Source organism: Apis florea, unplaced genomic scaffold (genome assembly GCF_048593485.1).
Source record: "Apis florea isolate Af1SG1 unplaced genomic scaffold, ASM4859348v1 contig_2492_pilon, whole genome shotgun sequence".
Lineage (NCBI taxonomy): Eukaryota > Metazoa > Arthropoda > Insecta > Hymenoptera > Apidae > Apis > Apis florea.
Genome location: NW_028256593.1, coordinates 6048762 through 6071315, shown reverse-complemented (window position 1 = coordinate 6071315; position 22554 = coordinate 6048762). Strand labels below are relative to the sequence as shown.

The following is a 22554-nucleotide window of genomic DNA, read 5'->3' as shown; positions in this document are numbered from 1 at the left end:
CGACCGTGTGAAGGAGAATTGATAAATTACCGTGTGATGAGGAATTGATAAATGACTGTGTGAAGAGGAATTGATAAATGACCGTGTGAAGAGAAAATGATAAACGACCGTGTGGAGAGGAATTGATAAATGACCGTGTGAAGAGGAATTGATGAATGACCGTGTGAAGAGGAATTGATAAATGACCGTGTGAAGAGGAATCGAAAAATGACCGTGTGAAGAGGAATTGATAAATGAGCATGTGAGGAGGAATTGATGAATGACCGTGGAAAGAGGAATTGATAAACGACCGTGTGAAGAGGAATTGATAAACGACCGTGTGATGAGGAATTGATGAATGACCGTGTGTAGAGGAATTGATAAATGACTGTGTGAAGAGGAATTGATAAATAAGCGTTTGAGGAGGAATTGGTAAATGACCGTGTGAAGAGGAATGAGCCTGTGAAATGGAATTGATAAATGAGCATCTGAAGAAGAATTGATAAATGACCGTGTGAAGAGGAATTGATATAGTACTTTTCAAATTTTTATATCGGGGAAAAACGTTCCCTCGTGGCAATTTTTAGAAATTGTCCATCGTTCGCGAAAATACTCCATATTCGAAACAGCGATTCTCGAATCCGAGTTCTTCCGTGTGCGGAAGAAAGCAGCGTTTCAACTTCGCACAGCCTCTTTAGCGAAAAAGTTTAATTTTTGGCTATTTAAGTTACCTGAGAATTATATTTTTGCGAATTTTTTTTAATTTCGATTTTCTTTCATCCTTCGAGATCGTTTTCGTCGTTCAATCGGCAGAAAAAAAACATTTTTATTTAAGGAAGAAAAGAGAAGAAATTCCGTACTGTAAGAATCTAACCGAAGACCATTGATACGTCGTTTGTCAGTGATCTATCCACTATTTCATCCGGATTTCGAATTTCATCTATTTTTCGATGTCTCTTTTAAAAATTTAATTTCCATCCTATTTTCCATTTTTTTTTTTCTTTTACTTCGTCCGATACATAACAATTTTTCTATTAGGAAAAATAAATCATTCAAAATTGTACCGATAAAACAAAAATAAAATATACGAACGAAAATATCGAAAAAAGAAATTATTTCCTTGAATTGAACCAATTGAAATTATTTCATTTTATCGTTAAAAGTAATAAAGCGCAACGATTAATAATAATAAAAAAAGAAGCGATAAATTCTTTTATAATAAAAATATATAAAAGATACCTTTACCAAAAAAAAATAAAATGCGTAACTAAATTTTCACGATTAAATGGAGTTACGATACTGATAATTCGAACGATGATTCAACAAAAATGATTAAAATAAAAGAAAAGATAAAGAAAAAGTATTGTTCGATCTTTTTATAAATCTCGTGATTTAATAATGAAAATTAAATTAAACTATTCGAAAAATGAAAGAAAAAAGAAATGTTAAAATTAAAAAACCTATAGACGTAACGTAAAAACAGAAGAAAAGAAGCACCGTGATAATGATTGATATACTGATAAAATGAAATAAATATTAATATTCTTAGGAATTATTATAGCGAACGTAAATCGCGGCACGATATCGCGTCGATTGTTATTGTATACGTATCGATTAAACATAGTCGTTTTTCGAATACGGAGCAAAACGGACGTATTCCTTGTGTTCCCCGAAAGATTTTATCGCTATATAACATAATAGAATGTTAAAATGTAAGTGATTGTTAAATAAATAAAATATAAAAACATAATTATAAGTCAATAAATCATAAATCGATAAAAGAGAGAATGAAACGATTAGAACCAAAAAAAAAAAAGATCGTGATAACGATTGATAAAATAATAAAATAAAAATTAATATTGTTACGAATATTATGATATAATGGCTCAGGAAATAATAATATTGTTGGAAAATAGAATATCGTTGTTAGTTGAAACGATCGTAGACACAGAGGGATGAATAAAATATGAATGAAAAGATTAATTTCGTATATATATATATATTTATTTTTTATATGATTTTTGACGTGTAATTTGACATATTTTTAACATTATAATACTGTGCGGAACTCAGGAATTTGACATCAGGACGGCACAGGGACAAGAGAGAGGTTTCTCGTTCGATTCGCTTATCCTCGTTTATCGATACTTTCACCAATATTTGAAGTATGTCTCTCTATCTTACTCGACTCCTATTCATTTTCCTTTACGTATCGAATTAATAGATGTGATTCTTCTTGATCCTTATTGCCAAAAAATAAAAAAAGTAAAAAAAAAATAACTTACTTATGCGATATATCTCTTGAAACTATAAGAATAAAGGAATAGTCTTGACCGATTAAATCTGTATTCCTTCTAGGCGATAAACTCTTGAGCTCCGCACGATACATGTGCGTAATAAATATTAATTTTATTTCGTGATACAAATCGTTTCATGGTATAAAATCGCTCGTATCTTAAGTGTCCGGCCACTTATGGACGGGATATTACATATATATCGTATTAAAATCTTAAAGATTTTTTTCAATTATAATGGAAATAATTTTTAAATTACGATATAAATTTGGATATAAATTTCATTCGGTTTTACTAATTCTTGTGTGATGTGATCTTTACTTTCGATATTATTTTTTAATACATATAACGGTATTGTGTTAAATAATTTGACACAAATGTTATATATAATGTATACATAAAGAATATGTAATTACATTTAATTAAAATTGTACATCTGAAATATTACACGAAGCGTTTAAATGTATTATTATAAACTTTGTAAAGAAAAAAAAAATCATGTCGCTTATTATATTGTCGTGCAACGATAATATAACTGAAAACGTTTGCCATTTTTTAGTTATTTTCGATATAAAATGAATTTTTTTTTCTTTCTTTTTTTTTTTTGTCTGTACTTTTTACTATCACTAATAGAGTTTCATTGATGAACTTTTAAAAATTCATTCAATTTTCAAGTACAAGTTTTAATTAAGTTGTAAGAATTTCTTACAAGAATTGAAACTCATTTTCGTTTTATTCATTTTCTTATCTCGTTCCTAATAATTTTCATCTTATATCATTGTTGCGATAAATGAGCGACATGTATATATATATATTTTTTTTTTATGATAAAAACTCTCCTATGGCCCTCGAGGTAATATTTTCTATCGGTAATTTATACAATAAATACTCGAGGTGATCGTCTCGATTTTCATGTTATCCTTTCACTTTCTAAGTCAGGCATGATAAGTAAATAAGCTTAAACGCGACGAGATTCGTCTCGAGATCGAATGACGAATCTCGCTATATGAATATACTTTGTACGGAGCAGAGATTCAGATCATATATCGATTCAGATACAACAAAGTAAGAATAATATCGAGATTACTAATCGCGCATGCCAAGTCTTATCGTGTACGGCGTATTTTACGATCGATCGTCGATCTTTCGAGATTAAGATTAAGATTAAGATTAAGAAGAATACTTCCGAGTCCCTATCGCGACGCGAAACATACTTGACGGAGACATCGTGCCGATTTCGATTATGAAAAGTACCGAGCACATCTCTTCGAAGATAACTTTACGTTAAGAATAACTTAATTTGTGTTAACGATTTTGTATAAATTTATACGATACAGTTTATAAATATATCGATTATGCTACATCGATACATCGAATTAAAACCATTTTCGCTTTGTGTGTCGTTTAAGCGTTAATTCAATTTCATCCACGTCCTTATCGATATCTTTCTTCGATATTTTCTTCAGTTTTTTCTCTTTTATCTTTTCTTTTTGTTTATTTTGTTTTCGTTTCTTCTTCTCGATTATATCCGTATCGTTACACAACGATGATTCGTTCTTATTTTTGGCTGTTAAATAAATATGTTGATCTAATAATTTTATTGATAAAAAAAAAAAAAAAAAAAAAGAATTCGTAACGAGCATTTTATTTACCAACGAACAAATCCATATGATGATGAATGCTCCAGTCTTCTTCCATTTCTCTACGACGATCCATTTCTAAACAATCAACGATTTCGTTGCGTCTTTCCACAATTTCTACCAATCTGTCGTGAATGTAAGAAAACACGATAAGAAATTATTTTTTTATTCATGATCAATCGCTATTTTTAATTTATATTTTAATTAAACGGTTAATCTACGTATATATTAATTAGAAAGAATAAGAAAGTTATACGATACCTTTGTATTAATGCTTCTTCTCTTTGTTTGTCAAAATCCGTTTTGGTCGAATCGTGTTGCATCATTAAACATCGAATTTGATATTCAACCTCCGCATGTTCCTCTTCTAATCTTTGTTGTCTTCGCAGCAACATTAATTCAGCTTGTCGCCTGAATAACTCATTTTTCTCGTTTACCAAAGTAAATAACTCTAAAACCAATTCTTCTACGTCGGTTCCAAGAGAAATATCTGTAATGTTTATGTTATTAATATATTAAACATTGATTATATTAAATATTAAAATGTAACGTTTGATAAATATTTTAGTTCGATGGAAAATTTACGATAACGATTACGATCGCGATACATGCACGAGACAAAATGAAACGAAAATGAATTTTTTAATTATTAACGAATTGGCGATTCGTTAAGAAAAAAAAAAATATCCATTGAAAATCGTTTAGAACATCTTCTTATACAAACGAATGTATAATAGTTTCAGCCAATAGGAAAACAAACTTGAATTTTCGTTATTTTCGCATAATTTTCGTTTTTATTCCGGTTTTTACTCCAATCTATATATAGATCGAATACAATATCCTATATATTACAAGCACATTCGTCTCTATAATAATAATAATAATAATAATAATAATAATCGTATATACCAAATGGATAACAACTAATTTTTATTAAAATAAAGTGTATTAAAATAATTACTATCGGTTCTAGATCCGGATTCGCATTTACTTCTTATCAATTGTTCCAATCGTACACCTTGCTTTTCCAGTCCTTGCTGTTGCACTTCTATTTCATCCAATTCCAATTTAACATCTTTAAGGGACATTACCTTTATCTAAAATTCAAAACCAAACTTATTAATTTAATCGTTTAAATTTTCTTTTGATGAAGATGTTACGAGCAACGAATATGAAAATATTAGATAATATTAATAGAAAACATTGATAGAATTATTCGTAAAAGTTTAATTTGACGCTTGTGATTATGAAAAAAAAAAAAAAAAAAAAGAAAGAAAGAAAGAAAGAAAGAAAAAAAAATGAAAAGAAAAATACAAATTATAGAGTTTGTTGTTATTATTTCAAAATTTTGTAAAAAAAAATTAATGTAAAATAAATATAGATTTACCTTTCTTTTATGTGGTATTGGACATGGTGGAGCAGGTCCTTTCTTTCTTTTCCATTTTCCTTCTATACTTTTATCTAAATATGACACATAATGGAAATTTTCTTCGCACGACATGTGCGTGAAACTCTGTCTATTTCTATTTGTCTCGTTTTTATTAGTCTTTTGATCTTCCCACGCGTTACATCGATTTATAGAAGATCCTTCAAAATTAGACGTTGCTAGAACTATTGGTGAAGATGACGATGATGATGCTGATGGTAGTGATGGTAGTGGTGGTGGTGGAGCTGGCTTCGTCTTACGCATCTTAGGTGTTACGTGTACGCATGATTCCTAATATAATAAAAATTATATTATCAGTATATTTTTTAGATCAAACATCGTATATGTAATAATAGCTCCGATAATTGATGCATAATTGCTTCTCAACGTGGCCGTTGATCAACGATTTATCTCGCTCAAGTTTATTATTCATTATTTCTTGCGAAATTCTCATAACGATTATCCTTCTCTACCGTTAACGTTATGCCATCCCTACAACATGCGTTTACTATTAAAATACGTGTTATTATATATATATATACACGGTTTTACTTTGGAATATCGAAACGTCATGATACATTGGATAATGACTCTCCGTTAACGCTTTTATAATTTTTTCTTTTATAGATTTTGCTAAACTTTGTTCTCGCGCCATGCTAGGAAAAGTTAAATAAAGACATAAAAACAAAATTAACAAATATTTAAAATTTGGAATATAAATTGCGTGCAACGTGCAAACTGAAACGTCCGAATACTTTACGTCCAAGCGAATACGAGAGAAAACTTACTTTATACGTAACAAAACGCAAATATAAACACCGTGTAACTTCTATACTGACCAGTGACATATGAATGGTAAACAATCTGCAGTAGAACACGTTTGTACCAAAAATATGTAAATTATAATTATCCGAATACATTTGTCCGGTACTGTATATATATTATAGATATATTTAAAATTGCACTCTACTTTGGATATGGAAGGTTGATCGGAAAGACACGATTCCTTTTTCGTAGGTGGTAATGGAGCCGGTTTCTTTTTTCTGTAAGTTCCTCCAATGCGTATATTTGATTCTGAACTTCTTAGATTATTGTTCGATATGAGCGAATGATGGTGAATTTGGCTCGATCCTTGTTGTTCGGTTACATTTATCCCCTCATCGTGTCTATAACAAAAAACAAGCGAAAAACAAAATAAATTTGAATTCTTTCTTTGGAATTCGATTAGATAAAATATGAAAAAAATAAAACACGAGAGATAAATCCATATTAGATAAAATATGGAGAAAAATTTGTTAGATTCATTTTTGCGAATATATGAAAACGTATGACGGATACATATATCTTAAAAAACTGATCTTTTTTCAAGATTTCCTCCTTTTCCAAGATTTTCAAAATGAAATTAATAATGTTAAACGTAATTTAAATGTTTATTTTTTATTATCATATTATTATCATATTCATATCATACCAAATTGAACGTTTATTTTCATTTTTTAAAGATCGTAAATTTGAACGTGAAATTTCCTCCAATAAGTTCTGCATATCGCAAAATGTATTCCTCGTTCTCAACTTTTGAGCACGTGTTGGGGATGATCATTGTTCGTCTTATTCTCTTCGTATATTACGAAGACGCAAGAATTTCACTCTGTACATTTGGTGACTTTTTTCTGTTTTTTTTTTCTTTTTGAATCAACTTTAATAATGATTAAAAATTATTTAATCCTTAAAACCATATTTATAAATAATCTTGGCAATTATTTATATATATATATATATATATATATATATATATATATATATATATATATATATGTATATACGATAAAGTAAACGATCATTCTTAAAGAAAAATATTTTTTAATACGAAAGCCCGTTGTATCAACGAACATTTGATCCAACGAACATGTTCTTCGATCTTAGCTATAGTCTTAGTTATGCAATATGAAAAAAAAAAAAAAAAATAAAGTCGGGTAAAATATACCGTGACTCTCGGTATATTTTATTTAACATTTCCTTTTTAATAATTGAAAAAAAATTGAAACGATAAAACGATAATTACTTACATGTAAAAATGTAAAATAAATGATAAGAAAAAATTGAGTATTCGATTTTAATTATCCGTAGTAAAATATCCGTTGATTGGATAATTATTAAATGTTGTTATAATGTTGTTATAATGTTGTTATATGTTTAATATGTTATACGTTGGATAAGAAAATAAAAAAAAAAAGAAAAAAACATCAAAGTACTGTACAAAGAATTATAGAATTCGATTCTGTACTTACCCCGCGGTAAATTCTTAAAATCCTGATAAAAGAATAAAAATGTCGATTAGTAAATATTAAAAAAGAGAACCCGAAAACGTTCGGGATATGTCGAGAAAAAGTAGAGAAGTATTTCCTATAATTCGAGATTGTCGGGATTCTTGAAAATATCGGGATCTCAAAGAACTGAATAACATTTTGGGATTACTCTCGTTCGCAAAATTAAAAGAACAAGTCTCAAGAAATTCTCAAGAATCCCGACAATTTTGAATCATTGATTGGACATTTTCTCGCACGTCTCGATCCTCTTATTTTTATAGTCGAAATTTTTAAACTCTCGAAAAAAACGAACATGTTCTTTTTTGATTGATTGATTCCGATTGAGTCGCTTTGTTGAAAAGTCAATTTATCGGTTCGATATTTATTTATAATTTTATAACGAAATATTTACGTATAATATTCTTTTCTTATTCTCATAAACAGATTATATTTTCCTCCAATTTCCTCCTCCCCCCCCAAAAAAATAGCAAATTTTCTATACGGTTTATATATTAGTATTTATGTGGTAATAAATTGGCAACAGTTTGGTTCAAAAATGATACGCGGTTTTTTAATCGATTAAACTGATCTTAATTTACGATTTTAATTTACGTTTATGTTTTGATAATGACAAGAAAAAAAAGTGATATGTACAAAAAGAAATAAGAATGACAATAAAGAATGAGAAAGAATAGTAATGGAAGATCAGAGAATCACTCTCGGAGAAAAGCGATACTATTCTATGTATACATAGAATATAATATAATATGTACGTATATATAATATATTACAAGGTGTTTACAAATGGATGGGAAGAAAAATTTTTTCAAAGATTATTTTAATACGTCGAAAAAATTTAAAAATAGACAAAGACAAAAAGTAAAGATACAAAAATGCATCTAAAGCTTCGTTTTGGCACGTATATGTAAATATTTTCTAAATTTAAATATTTTTTAAAACTTGGTAACTCTTTATATCGTTTTAATATAATTAATCAAAGAATGTCGTCGATCTCTATCTTAATGATTTGCATGAGCGATAATATTTGTATATTGTATATTCGTATCAATATTGAAATAAAAAATAATTTTTTGAAGATGATCGTCGTATCGGTATTATCGATTGTTGGGTTGCAATGTTTGAACGATTTTGTATCGTAATGGTTTAGAGAATAAAAATTCGAAATATTCGAGAGAATGGATAGATTTCACTGTGAAAAAAAAAAAAAGAAAGAAAGAAAGAAATTCTTGTAAGATATTCTTGTAATCGCTATATAAGATAATAAATAAAAAAATATTTGACAGAGAAATTTTGCGCGAGAAATTTTTTCTCGACGTAAGATGATGAAGAATAAAGAAATGAAATAAAAATACGAAACGAATGACGATTTACGTTTATGTTGAATAGGCTTGTTAGGAAAACTACATTTAATATAACGAAGACGCTTTCGAGAAATGATGGGAATAGCGATAATCAATTTGCAAAGCAAAATTTTTTTTAAAAGCCAGGATATAAAGCATCGCGATACATGGAAATTTGCCGCTTTTTGTTTTTTAAATTTAAAGCATGATATCGGTATTTAACCACCATCGATCAAAAATATATTACGTTAAAAAATGTTTCATCGTTATACGTACTTAATTGTGCGTGGTTTAGGTGTAGGCATCATTTCACATGTTTTTTCTTTAGATTCCAAATCGCTATTATGATCATCTTCGTCGCTCCAAAATGGATTTAAATTAATTTGTGGTGCGGCTAAACGTCTTTTTGTTGGTCTTTCTTTTGAAAATTGCCGATTAACTGTATTACCGTTAAAATTAGATCTGATCGCTGGCCTCGGCGGAATAATATCTTTTCTTTTTACTTCTTCTTCATTTTCGAATGGATTTGTCAAAATTTTGCTAATTTCTGTAGTATTCATAATTGTCGGAACATATTTGTCAGAAATTTTTTTTTCTTCTTTTTCTTCTTCTTCTTCTTCTTCTTCTTCTTCTTCTTCTTCCATTTCTTCTTCTCCTTCTTCTTCTTCTTCTTCTTCTTCGTCACTTTTAAAGGGATTCAAATCTTCAGGATAATCTTCGTTTAAATTAGAATTTAATTTGTGTGTCGCAACCGTTGTATATGTTTCGAATTCCCTATTTGTTATATCCGAAAGAATCGATAAATTTTCATTAATTTCGGTCGCATGTGGTAACGATTGTTCGAAAGTATCCATTTGCGTCGAATCGTCTGTTTCAATATTTACAACATCTTTTAAAGCAGCATTTTGACCGATGATACTTTCGGTCGTATCTGGATTTATCATCGAATTTTTTTCACTTTTCCCTATTACGTCGTATTCTTCGATTTGTTCGATCTTCTTATTTAACGTTTCGATATCTCGATCTTCGTTATTGTACATTTTAATTTCGTCTTGCTTCGTCTTGTCAAAAATCTTGATTGTTTTTTCGATTATAGAAGAGGTATTCTTATCACGTTGACCATTATGTTCAACGGATTGATCTATTAATTTTTTGTCGTTAGATTCACACGATGATTTATCCGTAATTGAATCGAATTGAAAGGAATTAGCAGATTTTTGTTCATCTTGTTCGTTGGTATTTGATTCGACGTAATAATCGTCGTAGTCGTTCGTCTCTGTTACATTTTCCTTGTCAACGGATCCTAATTTCAAAGAAGTCAAAGCCGATTCTAATTTCGAAGAATCAAGTTCGTTATTTCCATCATTTTCGCTTTCGGATTTACAATTAGCCGAAGATGTGAAATTTGTGCTACGATCGAAATTGTTTTGATTTTCATTCGTTGTATGCGTATTATTGACGAGAAATTTTTGTTCACCCTCTTCGAACAACAATTGATTCGATATGAAATTAAAACGTAATCGAGAAGTTTGTGCCAGTAAGTCAGGGACAATACGATCTTGATGATCCAATTTGTTAACGGGATCGAGATTAAATATTCTTTTATCTATACGTTTTTCATCACTAAGAAATTGTTGATAATTCGAATCGATCTTGTTTTTTTCAACTCTACTAAATTGCGAAGATTCGTCGCAATTTCGCGTTATGGCTACCGGAATTTCTTCATCCGGACATGTTTCGCAGCAATATTGTCCTTCTTCGGTTTCGTAATAATTACCAATAGTCAATTGATTGTTACATCGAGCGCAACGAAAGCAGGTACGATGATAAGCGACACGAGCGAGTACCAATTTTTCCGCTAAGAAAATAGGGAGTCCGCATACAACGCAGCGATCTTTCCGCATACCCAGATACGACGCCTCCTGCAGAATTTGAAACAATTTTAGTATATTTTACGTATATTATTATTATATATTTTGATAACATAGAAATAGAATATGATGAATGCGTTAATGGTGTTTAGTATAATAATATCATTCGTAATTTTATTAGTAATATAGTTTTTTTAAAAATACAGTTTCAATTTCTCATTGTATTTTGTTCAGATAAAAGCAATAATAGAAAATGATATAAAACGAAAGATTTAAAGATTTAATATCGATACGTTCGTCACATTCGCTACGTGTTTTTGACTTAACGTCAAAAAATTTACCGCTTATTTTGGTCAATAAATCAACGCGAAAAAGAATAAATTTTGTTTTTCAAATAAGAAGATTAAAAAAAAAAAATTTATTTGAAAGGAAAATAAAGAATATATTATGGATGAAGAATGAACATATGAGTATTATTATTTTTATCGAAATTTGGTTTTTAAATAAAATATCTTATGATGGAATGACTCGATTACATAAAATTCGATACATCGAATGGGACTGATTGTTAAAATTTCCTAATTTTTGTATATTGTAGCTGGTAGAAATAATAGAGTAAAGAACGAAAAACAAAAATGATAGGGCAAAGAGGGATACGTTTCGTCTCGGGATTGGCAGCCAAACTCATCGCTAGAGCTACACTGACTGACAACCCCTGCCCTAGACGTTGGGTGATGAACGTTTTTCAATTGTTTTCAAAGAAACAGAGATTACTTGTAAGAGGAACAAAATATCTAACGACGATGAATAAAAATAGCGTGAAATGTGCATCCACGGGAACCGCGAAGATCTTTGGCAAAGCCACGCAATTTTCATAGTTCACGTTCGAATATCATAATCGACTCGTAAAAATGTAACTGGATTCTTGTCTTTTATCCCTAATCTCGTTCAATGTAACGGATTATGCGAGAAATGAAGAGCAATAGAAGATGAAATATATGTACAAATGACTGTCTGGGGATTGTCAGTCAGACTCATCAGTAGGGCTACGACTGACAATCCTTGCCCTAGACATTGGATGGTGAAAATTGTTTTCAATGAAATGGAGATGACCATTTGTGAAAGAGACTATGAAATGTCTGGCTTCGATCATACGGATCGATATATCCTTCCACGCATAGAGGAATTCGATATATAATACGGATACATTAATGAAATGATGAACATTAATGAAAAATAAAATACATTATTAAAATTGTTGATCGATTTTTTGCTATCTATATAATATCGTTGGTTACATGCGAAATAACCTCTATGATAAATAAATTGACAAACATAATAAATATATAAAGTATCGATGTTTTTGAAAAAAAAATAACAAGAATTACAAGTAGAATTACAAAAAAAATTGAATTGGAATCTTCATTTATTTTTAGTTATGTATAAAACATTAAAAATATATATTTCTAGATTCAAAATCTAAATCCTAAACTTTTGTTCGCATAAGTTATACGATACAAGATGACCTTAGAATCGAAGATAGAAATCATGACATGTTGTAACGAAAAAAATTATAATATTCGAAATTCGATATATTTTAAAAAGGGAATCTATTATAGAAATTTCAATTTTATATCTGATCACTGAAATTTGCGTATCAAAGTTCGAGTAATAGAAATTCCATGTATGGAGAATTAATAACATCGTGTTCTCTCAACAGTCCATGAATTTGTCTTGGTAAATAATCGATAAGTATGGATATATCGAATCGTTATCCTTCACTTTTCAATAGTGAAAAAGTTGTAACGATTCATATTTGCCATCAATTCTTTTTTTTTCTATTTCTCAGCAATTAATCATTTTGTATTTATATATTGTATATTACAAAATACACGAACGAATTTATCAACATATAATACGAAAATAAACATGAGTTAAAAGAAAAATATTCATCGTAAGAATGAAAAATCGAGAAGAACGAGGAAATTTGTATCTCGAAATCGAGAAAAGTGTTTGTCGACCGATTTATCTATTTATTTAAAGTAATATAGATATCTCTATATTACAATGCTGTAGTTAAATATCTTGCATATTTATCGCGAGTTTTCTATCGCATATTTTCTATAGGATTCTATATTTTCTATTGCAAAAAAAAAAATAGGTACAGCGATGTGTGCACGCATAAAGTAATGAGTGAAAGAACAAAGAAGAGTATGCGGAAAAAGCTATGCAAAAATGAATAAAATTTATGTTTGAACGATTGACATGTTGAAATGATGTGTAATGATATAAATAAATTACAATTTAAAAAATGATTTTAAATAATCATCGAATTGAATGTTTCTTCGAAAGATTTATTATTCTTTAGCTCTCCCCTCTTTAAGAAAAATTTTTATAAAATTTTAAGCGTAGTTGAAACACGTAGTTAAGATTATGGTGTAAAGTTTCCTTTATTTGAAAATAAATTTTTTCTTCCGTTGCACTAATATAGTTTCGCGTATTCTGTGTGAAACTCGAAATTGAAAAAGTATTATTGAGAAAATAGATACGTTATTCATCATGATATATTTAAAAAATTTAATTTATGTATAGTTTATAAATATACATCAAATTTTCAGCGATAGTTCGCATTTCATATTTAGTAACATTATTTGTAACGTAAAAGAAAAATATTAATCGTTATATTTTATATTTCGCAAGATATGTAAAAAAACAAACTATGAAGTGGAAATATTTTTCATCGTGTGAAAGCTTTTTCTCGATTTCGCTCTCGCTCTCTCTCTCTCTCTCTCTCTCTCTCTCTCTCTCTCTCTCTCTCTCTCTCTGGATAATTTAAAAAATTTACTTTTCGCTACATTTTCCCATAATACAAATAGAACATCGCATCGATATGATAAAGTCAAATTCGATTATTTCGAATTTAAAATTTGTGCATTGTTTGGTTAATTTAAAAAAAAAATAAATGATGAAATGACATAAATAAATATAAAGTGGTATAATTCAGTTCTACGGAAATACAATTTTACCATTACATATTATTAACATTACGAATGAACTATGTAACATACTCTTCCAGGTTTCACTAATGATATTCGTTTTGATAATATAATACAACATTTATCGACATTTTAAAAATAAATTAAATAAATGCAAATTACTTTGCTATATATTTATACAACATTTATTACTATTATTAATAAAATTTATCTTTTCATTTTAGAAAAATACGAATAAATTGTACGTGAAATAGATAACTTATTATTGTCGCAAAATTATATTCATTACTTTTTAATATTGAACAAGAAGAAATAATGGAGGTTCGAACATGAGAATTTGAAAATATATGTAAATACTATTTTAAAAATATGAATTAAAATTAGTTTAAATATATATATCAAACGATATAAAAAAATATCAAATTTTTTATTAAAGTAACAATATAGATAAATGAATAAAATAAAACTTAACTTAAAAATAATAAATGATAAATTAGCGATAAATTTTAACGATTATTACATGTAACGTACAAACATATTTTACACAAGAAATATATATAAAAAAAAAAAGAGAGCAAAAGAATAGACTTTTCGGATGAATAAGATTTTTTTTTTCTTTTTGTAAATTTAATTTGTTTGTCTCTTTTTTCGAAAGAGAATGTCTATCTCGACAAAATATTACTTTCATCTATGTATAATGTAATAAATGCCCTATACTTGCATAGTCGTTATTGTTAAAAAATATAAACTATATTATTCCAAGTGTAACAATAAGGATTCAAGGATTCATAAATCTATAATTCAACTTTTAAACTAATTGGAATTAATTAACTTGGGAAAGATCCAAAATTTTCTACGTTTCGTACAACAAAGGCTTCTGTACCTTTTCTTTTGGAGAGTCAGGCACTTGCGTGATTCTTTCCTCTGTGGTTTCAGTCGTTCTACTCACTGGATGTCGTGTTGGTGATGAACCTATAAGGATAAAAAAAAATAATATATATCTCGTACAAATATATTTGTATATATATTGCATGATATACGCGATTTAAATGTAGTGAATCGATAGAATATCGATATAAATAGTGAAAATTAAATTTCGATTGGTATTGTAAAATTTATGAAACTGAAAATAATAAAGATAAATATCCGTTATCACAAATATAGGAGAAAAAAGTTAGACGGTTAAACGTTTATAAAAGCGGCATGTTTCATTTACACGCATGAGAATAATAAAAATTGAAAGAGAGAAAAATATTGATTCGATTGATTGGGTTATGTTATCGATCTACACCGTTACATACTTTTTCTGCAGCTATTTCATAAGTTTTCTCTGTGATACAAATTGGATCGAAAAAAATTTTGAAAATTTTCTTTTTCAACTTTGCCGATACTTTTCCCTCGTATATCGCATATCTATCTTTCGATATAATGAATCGTATGTATCATTCGAAATAATACCAGTGTATCGCATTTGTATGCTTTTATCTAGATGCTGTGCTAGGCAAATAATAATCGCGATGCCAAGCATGCATGATTAATGATAGCTACTTGTTTATTATTTAAAAAATTAAAAAAGTTTATTTATTTAAAAAATAAATAATCCAACCGATTTTATTTTTCCAAATAAAATCGGTTCGATTTTTTTTCATTATTTAAAATCGGCTCCGCTCCTCCTGCTCTTTAAAAGTATCAATGTTCAAATATTACGTATTATTATAACATGCTATAAAAGAATAAATAAAAAAATTCTATATTGTAATGAAATATATTATTATCTATTGAATTATTATTCGTATATTCGTCATCATCGAATTTAATAGATTTTAAATCCTTTCTCGAAAATTGGATACAGTAATAACAGATTAATTGTTATTTCCGTGGGACTTACCGCTAAAAGTCTGATAAAATTGCGAAAGATAAGTAAGAATTGATAATCGGTCAGGTACAGCACAGGAAGCCATGTCTTCTGCGTCCAAAAGTGCTGGGATTCCAAGATGTTGTTCCGCGACTCTAAAAGCCAATTCATTGTTCCCATACACGTCATTCTTGTCTAAATTGTCAAAGTCACTGTAATCGATATAAAAAATAGATTATTTTTATTTTATATTCTTTATGCTTTTTTATAAGTGATAAGTTCAGTTTAGAAAAGAAATCGAATTTGTTTTTAAATCAATAAATTATCTGCAATACACATAAATCTATCTTCCAAGCTTAAACTTCGACTAAAAAAAAAAATTCAAATTTAACTAAAATTAAATCTTAAACGTTAAACATTAAACATCTTAATCTGAAATCTGAAATTTTACAAGTATCATATAAGATATCGAAACTATTTTTACGTATATCAAATAACGGTTATGTATACAAATAAAGAAAATTATTTAAAGCATTGATTTTAATATCAGATATATCAAGATCTTTAAAATTGATCAAATATATTATTTTATAAATAATTAACTCTTTTTAATACGTAATAACATAGTACTTGACATTTTATTATAATATCGATGAAATTACGAATAATTTGAATAAAAATTACAAGATATTTGGAAAATTGAATTAAAAAAAATTTTCATTGTTATATCTACGACTATTATTGACTTCTATTTTACTTACATGAGATCAGGCCGGAAATGGTGAATCATCGCACAAAATGCGAGGCCATCCTTCCAAGAAGTTGTCATATTTTGTACATTTACATCAGGATAACCTTCGGTTATTCGACGGCACCAAAGTTCTAATGCTTTTGTGCCTCGTTTTTCACTCATTTTATATATTTTTGATTTATTTATCGTCAAAATCTTCTAAATCTTGTTTCGTAAATTTATATGAACAACGGAAAAATAATTTGTCTTTCGAGTCTCACAAAGCGACTCTGCAATGAAATATAAACAAAAGTATATAGGTTTCATGCGGTGTGAGGTCACACTTTTGTTACCATTCGAAACTCCTAAACTGTGCGTTGTGTATCTTAAAGAACGTGAGAAAAAAGTAACTTAACGATTAAGCAATTCTACTGCAATCTGGGATATTATAAAATAAAAATTGAAGATTATAAAATTACATTTCAATTTTCAATTACAAACGCTTAAAAGATTAATCAAAAGATTTTGTGTATATAGATATGTGTACGATAACATGCGCATGTTAAATTGGAAATATTTATAGAAAATTTATACATGTACGAATTTATATATACATGCTTTATATCGATACTTACCCTGCATACTTGTTCCTTGGAATCGTTCCGGGCCACCGTTCAGTATTGCTGCGCCACATGATTCGAGACCAGGATTCATTTGAGACCATGAGGCAATCTCGATATCATTTTCCTTATTTAGTCGTACATACACCTTTTGAAAGCCATTTCAATATTCTGCTATACAACAAAAAAAAAATAAATTGTAATTGATATATAACATTTTATGTAATGAAAAGAAAGAAAATATACTATGTAAGAAAAAGAAATGGAAAAAATATTTTGATGCCAAAAATATTTAAAAAAAATATTAAATTTTCGCAAAAATAATTAAATTTTTCATAAATTCCTTAATTTATGGAAACTTATATATATATAAAATAAACTATAAAATAATAAACTATTAGAAATATCATCAAGGTGACAAAATTAAGATGTAAATATACTTTATGATTAATTGACGATTGAAGTTGTAAAATCAAAAAATAAACAGCAAGTAATTATTGCAATTTAATCAAACGATATTTTTTGAATAATTTTTGCTTTAACGATATGAGAATAAATTATATTTTACAAAAAAAAAAATTGTTTTAAAATTACATATTTTTACAATTTATTTTTTGAATTTTATATACGTATAAATTTTAAATGATATTTATATAATTATTTTATATGAATGTAAACTTGGTAATAATCATTTGTAATAATAAATTAGGATAATATCGTAAACATCATAAAGAGTGAAGAAAAGTGTAGAATTTTTAAACATTTCATTTTTTTTTTTTTTTCCTTTATTCCCCCATGTTTTTTTATGAACTATTACTAATCTACTAATCCAGCCATTTTTTGATCGAATTATTATTTGTGATGAGATATAGATTCTTTACGATGAATAAAATAGATTTGCTCGATAATTGGATAGAGATAAGATTTAATTTACTCATAATTCGAAGATATCGCTTCATCCACGGAAAATTTTAATGACAATTTGGTGGAATGATTCGCTATTTATTTTTACGGATAAGGAGAGATCGATAAAAAATGAGAAATATTGTCAAAGCGATATTAATAAAAAATTCTACGATTAATATTTTTCAGAATATCTTGTAAATATTAATGATATTTCTTTATCTTTTGGAGAATTAGCTTGTGTGAAAAAACATGTAAAATTGTATTTAAAAAAAATGCAGTTACATTTTTTAAACCGAAGCTAAATCATCGCGTACATGTTAGTTTCAATTCTATTTAATTTGATTGATGCTTGTTTCTATCAATCTCGTATCGAACGATACAAAAAAAATATATATTATGTATAATATAAATATATATATATATATACGTATAGCACATATTCTTACACATCAATTATGCTCATTTTAAATGTATATATATTGTCTAATAGTTTAGTTTTGATCAAACATGAAAGTCATTTGAACGGATATACGCCCCTCTCCCACGTTAGGTCAAGTCCGAGTTACCCTTATATTCCCTTTCACTATTGCATTGTGAATTTATAAGCATACTCCATGACACATTTATCAAAGCCATAGCAACCAATATTATTGAATTATAACTAATATATAAGCAATAATTAATCTAAAACATACAATATATAATAAAAACTTTCTATATAAAAAAATAACAATAATTAAAATATAGAATAAAAAAAAGCCTATTTCTGTTTTGAGTCAATCTCCCTTTGCTCATGTTTTCCAAATATATACATATCATTTTAACATTATATGATGAAAAATTTTATTCCATTATTATTATTATTATTATTATTTAGTTGAATTATATATATACGTATATAATATATAATATATGTATCAAATTATAATAAATAAAATAAAATATTGTATAGATTATGGATATTTATGCATTTCATACATATTCGAACATATTTTATAATTTGTACACATTATACTTATATAAATATCTATAGTTTAATCATAATTTATAAAAAATACAACTAATTTTAATAGAAAGAATTGAAAAAGGAAAATTGAAAATGAACGAATAAATTGATTAGTGATTTAATCAATTTACTATCATAATCGATTAAACTGCAAAAAGATCATAATTATATTTTACAATTATAAAAAGTAAGATGTAAAAAAATATATATTTAAGTAAGAAAATGATAATATTTATTGAATTATATATTTATGCTTAACTTATTTGTTTTATTCAACTTTTAATTATTTTTCTTAAATATATAAGAAAAAATAATTTGATAAATTATCATATTTCATAAAGTATATTATTTTTGATATGTTTTATTCAAAAATAATATATAACAAAATTTTAATATTGTTTAATATTGTTGACACTTGGAAAATATATAGTTGATTAATCGATAAGATATAATAAATTTATAAAATTTCATAAATATTTTAAAAAATCCTACAATTCAGAGTAATTTACAAGTAATTTAATTGATACAAATTTAAAATAACAAGAATATTTATAAAATATTATAAATATAGCACAATAATAAATAATTTAATGATGGAAGTTAAGTAATTACAAAAAATTAAATTTTAAACTTAATAAAAAGATAGAAAAGAAATATTAACAACGTGTAACTATAGTTTCCTTTCAAAAGATTCATAACAACAAATTAATGCTTAAATAAATGTTAACAAATATATTCTACATTGTATACATATATAAATACAATAATCATAAAAATTTAAATATATTTAAATTTACATATATATTTTATAAATAATTTTTAAATTATTTCTAAATGTATATATGTATGTGTATATATGTACAATAAACATATATATATATATACATACATATGTATTAAACGCAAAGTAAAATAATTTTTAAAACTTCGCAAAAGCGAAATTAATATCATTGTATAATTAATATGTACATACCTATATTGTTAAACATAATTTCTTTTTAATATTTTTTTTTTAAAATACTACACAACATACGTGATAACACATGTACAATAACATACTATAACAAGTTTTCTTTCAAATATAACAAAAATTTTTTTCTTTTTTTTTTTTATTCACTTCATTTGTTCTTTTCTATAAATTATTTATCCATACGGAGATCCGTTAACTTACGTCATTCGCATGACCTGTTTCTGCTTCCACCAACAGTTTCGATCCTTCTGTTTGCCACTAAAGTTACAGTTTAAATTCTTCGATAAAACTTAATGACATTATATATTTTCCTAACACATTTTATTTCTTACATTCACACAATAAATATACTATAATTTATTATAACTATTTATTGTTTAACAATTTTGTGTACAGTTTGATACATTGAATAATGTATATATATCTAGTGATTTTTCTAACCTTAATGTCGTATGTAAGTATAACAAATACACAACACAAAGGAGACACAAAATTTTTTATACTATAAATTTATCAAAATAAAAATAAATTTGTGATATTTTGATATTTTATAATTTTATTTACACACATATATATATATATATATATATGGTGTGTGTGTGTATGTGTGTGTGTATTCACTTTCACGCGAGAAAGAATTGAATGATACTGATCAAGTCAAGATCGGTCAAAGACATTTCGATAGATCACTAACACCATACGTGCAATCCAATGACTGAAACGCCACGAGTATCATACGCTTAATTTTATGCCACCACCCTTCTTTCTCTCTTTCTTATCCTTTCGTCCTTCTTATCCTATCTTGCTCATACGTTATACGCCCCACCTTTGTTTTACTTTCCTTTTTTTTTTGATTTTGTAGTTATAATACATTTTTCATTTTATACTTTTTTTCGTCGTTTAATAAAAAAAAAATATTTATATCGTTTCGCATGGATAAATAATATAATACTATGATTAGTTTTAAATTTATCTTGTAGGTTAGGTATGTATATATATATATATATATATATATATATATGAATAATCGTTGCGTTGGTGTTTTGAATATATTGTATTATTGTATCTCTACATATTCAATACTTGAATTAAATTATTAAAATTGAATTATTAAAATTATTATTATTATTATTTTATATAAAATTTTCATCATATATTTCAATTCATTACAATTTTTCTACAAAATTATAAATAAAAATTCATATTGATCATGTAATATAAATATAGATAAAAATAATAGTACTTTGTAAATTATTTTGTAAATTTTCAAAAGTGCTATTACATTATTTTATATTATACTATATATATATATATATATATATATATATATCATTATAACATAATTATAGTAGTAACATTTTGCATATATTTTATTTCAAAATCATTAATATGTATGTTTGTATATATATTAATTTTTGTGTTACGTTATTAAGATATTTTAATATTTTAATTTTCTTTTAATCTTTATTTAATTAATTAATAAGCAACAGTTAACAATGATTAAGTTATTGTAAAAAATTTATATTGTTCTCATATTTTATATATATATATATATATATATATATATATATATATATATATATATATTATGTATGCTTTTTTATAATAGATAGAATTTTGCTTCTTGAATCTATGACGCTTGTACATATTAATTAATATTGAAAAGAATTCTATACTTTAATATTTTCATATTAAATATCATTATTATATAATTACATTAGATTATTATTTAATATAACAAATATATTAATATTAATATAATATATTAATATAAATACTCTATATATCTTTGAAATGAATTATGAATTATGTATTTATGATCTTATGATTTAATTGCTAGATATAAATTGACATAACGTTATTGTTTTTGATAATATTGACATAATATAATTGTTTTTACAAATATATAGAAAAATTTTAATATAATATATAAGAAATAGAATAAATATACAATATGTTCGAAACAATGTAATAAAAAATGGAAGGTAATTATTTTATAAAATGTTCAATATTATCGAATAAATATAATGAATTGTAATATATTTACTTTATCAATAAGTAATTGACAATTAAGAATAAATTATTTTGTGCTGTATTTTGCATAGAATAATAATCATTATAAAGAAATTTGCTTTTGATGAAATAGTATATTTTTATATTTATATTTTTAAAGAAAAGAAATTAATTAATTCTATTGGAAAAAGTTGTATTAACAAAAGTGAAAAATGAATTTATGTTGTTTTTTGAATTAATTGACTTAACTGACATTATATCTATATATTTAACTAACAATAATACTCTTAATATTATTTCACTTACAATATTTATATACATAAAATTACACAAGAGTTAATTGGTTATATTATTTTGAATATTTTGTATATAGATTAATCAATTTTTTTCTTTTTTTTCATTATATACAGCAAATATGTAAAATAATTATATTTGATGATATTATGTAATTACAATATTGTGTAATAACAATATCATTATTAAATTTTATACATATATATATATAATACAAATAACAATAAATAAATATAATAATTATTATAGCTTTAATAATAAATTAATTTTATAAATAAATAATATAT

The 22554-nt window shown here is 26.2% G+C and overlaps 1 protein-coding gene across 3 annotated transcripts; it reads right to left on the bottom strand.

Moving 5' to 3' along the window:
• Window positions 1–1962: 1962 nt before the first annotated feature.
• Window positions 1963–20679, bottom strand: MICAL-like (protein). Of its 3 annotated transcripts, none has more exons than XM_086905773.1 (12): window positions 20162–20679; window positions 17094–17249; window positions 16490–16748; window positions 15762–15940; window positions 14757–14845; window positions 9283–10928; window positions 6310–6505; window positions 5301–5630; window positions 4875–5010; window positions 4175–4403; window positions 3926–4038; window positions 1963–3840 (listed from the first exon to the last, which is right to left on the bottom strand). In XM_086905773.1, the coding sequence occupies exons 3-12, from the start codon at window positions 16639–16641 to the stop codon at window positions 3650–3652; spliced, it is 3261 nt and encodes a 1086-aa protein (XP_086761899.1). In that variant the 5' UTR covers window positions 16642–16748; window positions 17094–17249; window positions 20162–20679; the 3' UTR covers window positions 1963–3649. The 3 variants fall into 3 exon arrangements, with proteins under 3 accessions (XP_086761899.1, XP_086761898.1, XP_086761900.1); XM_086905772.1 differs by having other exon boundaries at window positions 17094–17252; window positions 20162–20677; XM_086905774.1 differs by having other exon boundaries at window positions 17094–17252; window positions 19964–20172.
• Between the last annotated feature and the right edge of the window lie 1875 nt (window positions 20680–22554).